Source organism: Rhyacophila brunnea, unplaced genomic scaffold (assembly GCF_057557595.1).
Source record: "Rhyacophila brunnea isolate RB1 unplaced genomic scaffold, BYU_Rbru_1.0 scaffold_24, whole genome shotgun sequence".
Lineage (NCBI taxonomy): Eukaryota > Metazoa > Arthropoda > Insecta > Trichoptera > Rhyacophilidae > Rhyacophila > Rhyacophila brunnea.
In genome coordinates this window covers 17,916,153-17,928,491 of record NW_028232904.1, presented here as the reverse complement: position 1 = coordinate 17,928,491, position 12,339 = coordinate 17,916,153, and the positions used below count along the sequence as shown (strand labels likewise).

The window sequence follows — 12,339 nt, the reverse complement described above, 5'->3', positions numbered from 1 at the left end:
GAACCTACAATACCATGCATTTAGTCACTACAAACAATAATTAGCTAAGTATCTACCTATTAGTAACTTTGAATAGTTAACGTAAACTATAAAACCGAAATATTGGTGTTAACTATAGTAGACTAAAGCAGTGTTTTTCAACTGGTGTGCCGCGAGTGTTTCCCAGTATGCCAACAATTTTACGAAACAAAGCTAATACCTACAACAACATACCTTCTAACCGACGCCCTTGACAACGATCGGCGTGTAATATACAACTAGCAAATTAATGCAATTATGCGTCAATTGTGTGGCAGCTCACGACAGTGACGCACCCAGGGGGGGGCAAGGGGCCCTGGCACCCCCCAAACATGAAAATTATCAGAATCATTTTAAACATTGATATTGAAAGCCGATAAACTATACCTTTGGGCTTGGACAAATAAAACACGGCAAAAAATGATTTGTAATTCTCCAGCACCCTTTTTTAGAAAAATTTCTTAGATTTTAATTTCTATACCAAAAAATTTCGAAACACTAATGTCAGGTTTTTTTAGAAACCTAATCCCTAATGGAACTGTCAAAAAATTCTCTGTGTTCAACCGAATTCCGGAGTGGTGTAGGTCCATGGCTGGGGAGGGCTGACAGGGCTCTAGCCTGGGGCCCGAGGTGCCGGGTTGACCAGATAAGTGAGATAAACACAAATCATAAATTAGATTTAATAGTAAAAAAGTCGCCTGCGCCGCTATTATACTTCATGGCCATGAACATTTTTTATTATATAAATAATTGTGCAATATATTTTTTGATTGTTATGTGTCGATACTCGACAGCTCCATTGTTAAAGTAGATGTATTAAAAATCGCCAATAATTCACTGTATGAGTACCCTTAATTTGAACTAAAACACAATTTGAAAAACGTTAATGTAGTGTTTCACACTGCCTTTAATCTTAGCGGTAGGTAGGGGGCCCGCCAAATATCCTAGCCTGAGGGCCCGTTTCAGGATGTGGGGACCACGGTGTAGGTACACCGAGTGCAATAGACAAAAGGCCGATAAACGAGAAATTAGGCTGTGAAGAAGAAAAAGAGCATATGGGACTAATTTACATTCTTCTCCTTGCCCCCCCCCCCCCATATTAAATCCTGGGTGGGCCACTGTCCTCCGCATAAAATAAATTATTAAAAAATGTAACCGTTAGTATAATGTGTCGCTAGATTTCAAAATCAGCCAAGTCCATAATAGATGAATAGGAGAAAAACAGCTTTTTGTTTTCTCAAATAGTGCGCCACTGGCTCACGACACGTGTTTCATTGATAAATGATAAAACACTGATAACTGATAAGACTGATGATAGTAGTATATAACTCGAAAAATGTGTTCAACCAAGCCGTAAAAATATTATTAATTTCATTAAAACCCGCGCACTAAAATCACAATTTTTTTAAGATGATCTCCGAAAAAAATAAGTATGCTGATCATTAATTTTATAATGTACCAATGTTTGGTATGCCGGGAGAATTTGGCAGAAGGCCAAGTGTGCCGCTTTAGTAAAGGTTGAAAAATACTGTACCCACTAGTGACTATAGCAACTAAACAGAATGGCGATTCGATTGATTTTTCATAATCTAAATAAAGATGCAAAATCCGAAATAGCTATCGACTAAAAAACTATTTTGTAGCGATTACTTAAGGCTATACTTCAGTTGAGGCATGGTCTAAAAAGATCGTGGCTAGGCGATGCGCGGGTTGTGCAAATGACGCGTGCCGAACGAAATATAATTTGTCATAAAAATCCAACATGCGTCCATTTAATGTAATGTTTATTGTTATATGACTAATAAAAATAGTATATTCATTGACATATTTTCTTTTTTAAGTACATACGTAAAGTTTTTTAGTCATCTTTACACGATTTAGAATATTTTCATCTGACGCCATGACAAAACGAATCGACGTGCGGACACCTCGTGTCGGTCTCCGATTGGCGACTAGTGAGAAATTTAGTCGCACCTACTGTTGAAAATTATTTGCCGTTTCACTGAAGTGCGCTCTCAATAGAATTATTATACTGTTGTAGTATTTATTTTATCAAAATAAATGAAATATTTGTTTTAATATCAATTTAAGCATAGATTTTTGATACCTATTCATATTAAATTAAATTTGATGCAGTTTACAAACTCAACGAAATACATGTCGCTAACATTAAAATAATTTCATAAAAAATGGTGAAGAGGACACGATAAAATATTTTTGCTAAAAGGATTTACTTATTACGCCAATTCACAATCTTTGGTCATTGATTGAATGAATTACGGTTCATTCATTCGTATTGTCACTAGGAGGCACTATAGATTAACCATAAGACAAAAAACAATCTGATAGACGACAATATAATGAAATACACACATATGATTGCACATCCACGACTCTGAAAACTTGGAGGATGTTGACCACCATAGCAGGAGACATCTCAGTAAAATTTCACTATCACAACCTAATTAAAATAAACAAATTAATTAATTTAAAAAAAATAAAAACACTTTTAAAACAATCCAAACGCACGCGATACTTCGATACTGACTCGGTGGCCATTACTGATTGTATGTATAATTAAAACACAATAAAATCTAATATGTTGTTAATTGTTATTGTTTAATTATTAAAAATGATATATACCTGGGCAGATTACAATTATTATCAATAATACTTAAGATAAGAGAACTTTCTTACCGTTAAAGACAGGACTGAATTTACATTAAATGTGCTATAGCCCAGCACGGCTATTCTAACATACCACTTAACTCCGATATCAATAAAAAAGTGATAAATATGATATGATTTGAGTTACCCCATCTCCATCCGCTATGTATATGCGATTTGTGTACGGCCGCCTTTCATGACGCTAAAAACGTATCAGAATGAAAATATTTTAGTGCCACACTTCCTTGTCCTGAAACGAAGCTGCACGGGACTGATGTATCAACCATGCACCTTAGTGCTTGCTTAAAGAAAGGATGAATATATTATGTCGCATTCAGGCAGTTAGTTATCATGGAAAGATAAACGTCAATTGTGATATTTTTTTAACATGGTCGCCCGACTAACTGCGAGCTGTCAAATATCGTTGAGTGACGCGTTAACTGTGCTAACAATTATTGTGGATAACCGCATTGTTTACTCCCACTCCCGAGTGATATCTGTGCTATTTTGGAGCAATAGAAATAATGGAAACGTGTTAACTATTTAGAATAGCCCTGCGTGGGACCAGAAAAATGAATCGATACCTAGAGTGCAGTGATTACCTACCGAGGTTCCGCGACTAATGCCAGAGGCTACGCGAGAAATCTCATAAAATTGTTAGTAATATAGAATTTAATTGTTTCATTAGAGACACTTATCGCGCCAAACGTATTATTAAAGCATCTATAAGGCCCGTTTCAGACGGGACACCGGTGTCGCGCTCGATATAATATAGGAGGCCATTGTATTCGAATAAACGGGCCTTTGTATTAAGTTTATGAACGCCCCAGAGCTAATGAGTCAACGCATAATTTCGCGTTATAAATTAGAACATAAAACTGGCTGCGATAATAAAAACAAGTGTATCGGCGGCTTGAGAATGTAGCGGCCGACGGAAAAGAGTATCGGACACGCGTTGACTCATTAGCTCTGGGTCGTTCATAAACATAATACAAAGGCCCCTTCATTCGAATACAAAAGCCTCCTTATTATATACGAGCGCGACACCGTGTCCCGTCTGAAACGGGCCTAAGAGGCAATATTGTAGCAAAAGAAATAAAAAATAAAGGAGAATAGTGAATGAATCGTCATTTTAAGAAAAAAACTATTCTTCAAAGCCAATTATCATAAGTAGGTACCAGTGGCGAAGGGTGGAGGTAGGCTGTTAAGATCCGACATAAATAATGCACACTAAACTTTCTCAGTCATACGTATTAATTATTTTCATTGAACCAAATGTCATTGGAACCGACACTAAAAATAGCAGACATTGTTGGTTCGTTTATAAAATTCAATTAAACTCTATGTAAAGCAAGCCAAAACAGATAAATAATTGTCAAAAAACATTCCTATATCTATACAATATCTTAAAAGATGCAATTTTAAATCATAACTACATAATTTTAGATATTATTGCATAGATAGAAGAATATTTTTATTTATTATGGTTTGGTTAGGCAGGGCTCAATGAATTTAAAAAAAAACCATCTCTGCAAAAGGCACCATCTGTAATAGGTATTATGTATTCTTAATTCAACGAAAGTATGACTGAAAAGGTGTGCACTATTTTTGTTGGATCGCCCATATCATACCTAAACCATTATGGTTTGGTTAGGCAGGGTTTAATGTTTAATTGTTTTCTTAACTAACCAGCATAATCTGCAATTTGTATTCTTAGTTGAATGAAAACAAATAAGTATGTAGATTAATATTTTATATCTAACATTACACATTATCGAAAATCGCATCCAGTGACAGCTGATAACATCGTTAAAATGATACGAAATATTAATAATAAAATAATAATCTTATCTTATTCAAATGTTTGGCATACATTATCTACTGAGAGCTTGTGACCTGTGGGTAAGTACAGATTGAGTATCTACTAAAATAGGAAAAATAACAAAATGTCTGGTAAATTGCATAAAGATAAATTAACAATGTTGTATAATATTACATTATATCAAAGGGGAAGAGTTCTGGTTATATGGAGATATTCTATGAGTACCTACCTAAACAAAATTTATTTTTAAAACATCGGTCGAATATAAAAATAGGGAATTTAAAGATAACTACACACACAAGTTGACAACATCATAATAAGGCAACTCAACTCGACTCGCACATTAAATCTCGGTAAAACTAATAACAAATCAACCCATGCTCAACGCAAGAAACTATCTAGGGGCTCCGGCGTGGCGGGTCGTCCTGGTAAGTGAGATAAATATTCATCACAAATTTGCTCTAATGGGAAAAAAGTCGCCTGCGGCGCTGTTTACTTAAAGTATTAACATTTTAAAATATTTAGTTCTGTGATACAATAGTATTGATATTTGACAACTCCATAATTCAAGTGAATTTATTCAACAATACAAAAAAATCGTTAAATAATTAAAAGATAAAAAGAACTTTTTATATACGTTTTTAAATTTTCTGTTGAATCATATAAACTTGACTTGACTAGCTTAAACGATCAGAAAAATTTGTACTTGCATGTCATATTGATTTCCGTAGTAACGCACGTATATATTAATAATTTAGTTGCTAGGACCCCAGACCCCTAAAAACCAATAATGGTGTCGAAATAACTTTTCATACAAAACAGAATTAACTGAAAATGAATTCAATTCTACTTAAAGATGGCTAAAAGTATTTTAAAAATGCATTGGCATCGTGTTCTGATATATTCTAAAAGTTTCAAATGTCTAGCTAGTCGGAAAGTTAGTTAAAAATCGATTGCAAGATTTGTACCGGACAAAGAACCACCGGACAAATAAGAATACGAGCTAAGAAAAACGTTGTAAAATACACCGAATACTCTTAATTTTACCTAAACACCATTAAGAAAACGCTTATGTAGAGCGTCCCACTGCCTTTAGGCCTAGCGATGGGTAGGGGAACCCGTCAAAAATCCTGGCTTGGGGGCCCGCTTCAGGATGTGGGGGCCATGATTACAACCATCCATGATAAAATTAATTATGATAATAATTGAGGTGCTAAAGGTCAAACGAGTACAAATGACATAATTAGAAGAAATAGAACCAGTTTCAAAATCAACAATAGCTATTTATGAACTGTGTGAAACAGGATTCAAACGTTTAACTGTTTTGTATGAACACATAAGCATTTTAGTACTAAAATTACATTCCATGGACTCCATCAGTAGCGCACCCAGGGGGGGGGCAGGGGGCCTTGCCCCCCCCCAAAATATGAAAATCATCAGAATGATTTACATATTGAAATCGAAAGCCAATAAACTATACCTTGGGCTTAGACAAACAACACGGCAAAAAATGATTTGTAATTCTCCAGCACCCTTTTTAGTAATATTTCTTAGATTTTAATTTCTAATACAAAAATTTCGAAACACTAATGTCAGGTTTTTTTAGAAACCCGTTCCCTAATGAAATTCTCGGTGTCCACCCGAATTCCGGAGTGGTATTCCGGTGGTGGTGGTGGTGGTCATGGCTGGGGAGGGTTGACAGGGGTCTAGCCTGGGGGCCCGGGCTGTGGGGGGCCCGGCGTGTCGGGTTGACCAGATAAGTGAGATAAACACATTTCATAAATTAGCTTTAATAGTAAAAAAAAGTTATACGGCGTATTATAGGCGCTATTATACTTCATGACTATGAACATTTTAATTTATATAAATGTCCAATATATTTTCTGATTATTATGTGTCGACAGCTCCATTATTAAAGTAGATGACGTACTGAAAATCGCCAATAATTCACTGTATAAGTACCCTCAATTTGAACTAAAACACAATTTGAAAAACGTTAATGTAGTGTTTCACACTGCCTTTAATCTAAGCGGTGGATAGGGGGCCCGTCAAATACCCTAGCCCAGTGGTCGGCAAACTCATTAGTCAATAGAGCCAAATATCAACAGTATATTTCATAAATTAGCTTTAATAGTAAAAAAAAGTTATACGGCGTATTATAGGCGCTATTATACTTCATGACTATGAACATTTTAATTTATATAAATGTCCAATATATTTTCTGATTATTATGTGTCGACAGCTCCATTATTAAAGTAGATGACGTACTGAAAATCGCCAATAATTCACTGTATAAGTACCCTCAATTTGAACTAAAACACAATTTGAAAAACGTTAATGTAGTGTTTCACACTGCCTTTAATCTAAGCGGTGGATAGGGGGCCCGTCAAATACCCTAGCCCAGTGGTCGGCAAACTCATTAGTCAATAGAGCCAAATATCAACAGTATCTTGCATGATTGAGATTTCTTTTGAGAGCCAAATTTCTTAAACTTAATTTATATACGTAGGTAGTTTAGTTAAAGTCCTAATTAAATTATAGGTAGGTACACTGAATAAAACTGAATATCATACGTAATAATGATCTTATTTATTAATAAAAATTAAATTGTAAGTAAGGTATCCATAAAATTGAATCATGACAATGACTGACAAACTCAATGTGAATAATGGCCTTGCATCTCCTTGTAAAGTTTGGGTAAGTCAGGTTCGTATGTTGTTGATTTAACTTTAAACACGATTCCAGGTTCTCATCAATAAATCGATTTCTCAATTTACTCTTGATTTCCTCTCTTGGAAATCTTTTTACTAACCACAAAACTTGCAATATTAACATTGTTGAAAGATTTTATTCAGTACCTAATTAAATACAGAACTTTATTTTTCTTGACTCTTCTCCTCAGCTGCTTTCTTCCTTGCATCATCGACAGAATATTTAGCGCAAAATTACGAGTTTTTAGTTGCAGTATCTCTCTAAATTTGAATGCGTCAATTTTTCCCGACACATAAATACAGGTCTGGAAGCCATTTAAGTTTTGAATAAACGCGTCTCTCGGTCTATTCAACATTGTATTTACGGTTATCCTCTTCCATTTTCTTTGCTTCTTCTTTGTAGCCATGTCAAATATGACAGAGAGCATCTGTGGCAGAGCCGCACTCAAGGGGCTAAAGAGCCGCAGTTTGCCGACCACTGCCCTAGCCCGAGGGCCCGTTTCAGGATGTGGGAGCCATGGTCTAGGTACACCGAGTGCAATAGACAAAAGACCGATAAACGAGATATAAGGCTGTGTTGTATTGAGTAGGTTGTGTATAATTTAAAGGCAATAATACTTTTTGTGTCCATTTTCAATTAATATGTTGGAACCTCAGTATTAAAAAACCAAAAATCTGCAACATTCTGCGAAAAGAACGACTACACCCACTACGGTGGTGGTGTAAATCAAAAGAACATTTTTTTCGGTGGAATTCGGAATAAATATTGTATTGTTGTTTTAATTTAATAAAACGTAATTTTTTTTTAGTACTTATTCCACTTTTATTAAATAGATTAGGACCGGTTTCGTCCGCCTCAGAGGGACATTTTCAACTAGTTGAAAATGTCCCTATGTATATCGCCATGTATTGTGAAAATATGTAAAAATATTTATATGAAGAAGAAAAAGAGCCTATGGGACTAATTTACATTCTCCTCCTTGGGCCCCCCCCAATAATAATTCCTGGGTGCGCCACTGGACTCCATTGTATAAAAGTTTAAAAATGAGTCACTAAGTACTTACTTAGTATTATTTTAAGTTTACTATTTAGTAATTGGCAACCTCTCTGTGGGTTGTAAGACTTGTAACCCATGGGTTCAAGATCCATACTCTATTGTATTGTGTTATATTTCTATTCACTAGTAAACTTTTTATAACCATTGTATGGCTTGTATTTTTCAATGTATTTTGGCGCATTGGCCATTTAGTTATCATAATATCACACTGCTAAGAGCTCGCTATTCGAATGGGAATGGCTGGAGCAACATTCAACTCGATGCGGAGTGTCTGGGACTCACGATTGTACTCGGTCAAAACCAAATGCCACCTATTCGACACTTGCATTCTGACTGTGCTGCTTTACGGTAACGAATCATGGCACCTTATAAAGGCTCAGAGCAACCGTATACTGAGCTTCGAAAACAGATGGTTGCGACAGATACTGGGTGTGCGGATGACTTTAGGAGCAACGAGGAGATAAGAGAACGCACCAAGCAGCCTCTCATCACGCTAAGAGTGAAGAGGCGACGTTGGACCTGGCTCGGCCACGTGCTGCGGATGCCAGAAGAGAACCTCAACAAGCCAGGTTCTTTAAACCGACCGGATTCCGGCATCCTGGAAGGCCGCGAAATACTATCTATAGTGTATACAGCGGAGCTACAGGATGCTGATATGACCTGGAACAAAGCAAGAAGACTGGCGAGCGACAGGGATTCTTGGAGGCGCCGCGTGGTGTCCATATGCTCAACTAAGGGGCGGATATGGCCGAAGAAGTAAACACTACTGTATTCTGAATACCTAAATAAATAAATTCAAGTGTGTACATAATATAGAAAATAATACTCACAAATCTGGGCATCTGCATGGTGTAGACAAGGATATTTCCCTCAGCCATGGCGCTGAGGATAGAGAAGACCACCACTATCAGCGAGATGCAGATACTCCCGGCCATCGTGACTCACTCGCAACACCAAGAAATCCACAAACGGGCCACAAACTCCGATCCTCTCATCTGATAGAAACTTCACAACCCTGTCTACGCACAAGATATATCCACTATTATGTGCTATAAAATCATATTCACTCTCAACAAATTTATAGGACAATCTCTATGTGTTAGAGATATGTCCAAAATATATTCTTCTTTAGCACTGGTTTAAATTTATGCCCAACTATATCACTGCACCTATATTAAATTTATAACACTGTTTTTAAGAAATTATGATTATCTTCCAAACTCTGTATCATGTGGAGATTTAATGCTATTAATTTTAATTAGGTACTACTTAGTTCTTGTATAGTCACTCAATAAAAGAAATATAAAATAAGTCACAGAAAAAAGATGTTCTTTGCTTTCTCTAACAAGATATAAAGTCTCTCTAGGTAAGTATATAAAAATACACTTTAAATATTATTAATGTCTTTTTATATTATAATTATATTACACTCAAGCTGTCATGTATATTAATTAAACAATGTATATTCAATTATTTATATACTAACTTGGTGTGGTCACTTTCTGTGTTTCTTTATGAATAAACACACAATCCCATTCACAATATTTAAGTGTAATTGATCACTGAAAATACTGTAATTATTTATTTTAGCACTCTAAAAGGCTTTTATTAACAGTTGTTGTGATAAAAAATAAACAGTTTGGAAGGTCATTCGTTGGCAAAGTATTGCCACTTGTCTAAAAATCACATTGTCACAAGGAACAATCTAAAAATATAAAAAGAACATACAAAATTAGTCATTGTTAATACTAAGGGCCTGATGCATAGTAATTAGACGTCATGTAAAACTAACTAGTTAAGAATGATATGCATAAATAAATATGATATTGCAAATAAACAAGACAGTGACTAACATGACAAAGTTGCACTCAACAATAATTATTATGCCGGCGCTCCATTGGCACGCAAGTCAGACGATTTACAGTCTTCGGACTTTTTTTTCGCGTGGAGCACCCCAGGTCTGCGGACTTTTTAATCCGCAGACCAGGCTCGTTGGATTTCAAACATGTTTGATATTTTACCTCCGAGTTGCCAGACTTCGTCCGTCGATCGCAATGCAAATTCGATTTGACATTAATACGCAATCATTCGGACCGCAAAAAAATCTGTAATTGTTTTAAACATTTTCATTGATTTATTTGTTAATTTACACATTATAAAATGAGAGATTTACCAATTATTTTTTTATTTGTATTTATGAAATTCATAAAAGAAAACGTAAATCTTGTGTTGTTTTCACTGCTATATTATTTTACGCAAGTCTACATATAAATAACACAAAATTATAGGGTTATCAGAAGACATTACGATAATCGCAATTTTTTACTTTTGACAGCTCGACTTTTTTATTCGTTCATTGATCAGTAGCAGGGCATAGACAAATCGGACGATTTATTGTCCTCGGACTTTTGGCTCGCCAATGGAGCGCTGGCATTAGAGGTCTTGTCATTTTAAATGTTGCCATTTTCCATATAAAGTTGAAAGAATACAATGGTTACTTTATCAGTGTTTTAAATGTAAATACATGCAATGTGGATAAAGTATCCCTATCACTTTTATTATTTATTTGAAATGGCAATACGCTCTCCGTGTTCAAATAATATTATTTACATGATTCTCAATAGATTAAATGCATACTTGATTTTTTTGGTCAGTATTTGCGTAGATAGTTAGCAACAATAAGTTCTTGCTTTCTCAAAAACTATATAAATATACTAAGTACTTATTTCTGTTTACATAATATAATTATTTAACAGCGGTTGTCCGTTTTGTTTCAATGCTTCGTTTCCAGGGGCGCCACCTGTCTATCGTTAGCGTGAGTTATTAGTTATTATTGTTCCGAAAATCGACTAACGTACTATGTAGAACAACCCAAGAAACAGGATGGATTCAAATCCCACTCGGACCAAAAAAGATTTCTCTGAGAATGTTTCAAGTTTTCTGCGAAGCAGATGAGGCTGTCGCTTCATCTGAAAGTATCGAACATCTTTGAAAGATATTTACTTTGGATAAAGTGAAGCGAGAGTAAGAGAGAGAAAAAATCCAAGCAACCTAAACTATTGCAGTATTTCAGTCCTATGCCGTCAGCCAGTTTTCTCGCTCTATGAGCCCATGATCGGCAGGCCGCACTTACAAATTTCGTGAGTTATCTGGTCTGACTTTAAACTCAAATTACTAGCAACTGTCAATTGATTTGCATAATCTAAAAAATTAAACACACAGTGACATCTGTTTGAATAATCATGAAATTTTTAATTATTTTCAAATTATGATATTAGTATGAGCTTTGCTCTACATTCAATATGTGTCTGTCAGATACTGCCATAATAATATTGTGAAGCATAGAAAAGGTTGACACCGAATAGCAGTTTCTTAGTTAGTTTCAAACCTGTCAGTCTTAGGCCTCCACATAATTATCTAAAACTGCCACTTCTTGTAATGTGTCAATAAAAAATGCGTAGCTAGTATTATTAGCAAGTGCACGAAACTAAAATTTTAAATAAACCTGACGCCATCTATGAATCAATCAGAGTTGGAAATATTGATTTAATGTTACAAAAAATGGCTGTCATCTTTAGGGCAATTAGATAGACATAAATTTAATAAATTTAAAAAAAAATGATATAGCCAGGTTTTGAACCGATAACCTGCCAGTGTTGCAAGACTGGTTTTAATAATTGAGGCGCCGAGCGCCAAAGGAGCTCAAGCACCATTTAACAAAAGTGCTACAAAATGGCCGACAAGTTTTCAGTTAATTTATTTTTTTAGTTTTAAACTTGAATGTTGAAATGGACAATTATTTTCTAAGCAAAGCAAATTTTAAAAAATCAAAGTATTATTTGCAATAACATTTAATGAAAAATATCTATTGGATTCCAAAAAAAATGGTGTTTGAGCCCCTTTGGCATATAGAAAAATGAAAAAAGGTGGCACTTGATACTTTTTTTTGTTGCATAAGCTTCTGTGGCATTAACATTTTCAAACTCAAATAATGGCATTAATTTAAAAAAATAAATCATTTAAAAAAAATGTTTTAATGTAAGGGTTTGGATAGCAATAAAAAA

The 12,339-nt window shown here is 35.1% G+C and overlaps 1 protein-coding gene across 8 annotated transcripts in view; it reads right to left on the bottom strand.

Annotated features, from left to right (window-relative positions):
- Positions 1 to 12,339, bottom strand: part of LOC147069135 (E3 ubiquitin-protein ligase RNF13-like) — a 538,012-nt gene that overhangs the window by 515,370 nt on the left and 10,303 nt on the right. For 4 of the 8 annotated variants that reach the window (XR_015071263.1, XM_085951501.1, XM_085951507.1 and 1 more), the window contains exon 2: positions 9,106 to 9,980. Coding sequence is in view for 7 of the 8 variants with exons in the window: in XM_085951501.1 (XP_085807627.1) it covers positions 9,106 to 9,210 (105 nt within the window). In the remaining variant the exon portion in view is untranslated. The remainder of the gene's footprint in view (positions 1 to 9,105; positions 9,981 to 12,339) is intronic. The other 4 variants (XM_085951502.1, XM_085951503.1, XM_085951504.1 and 1 more) reach the window with 4 other exon arrangements.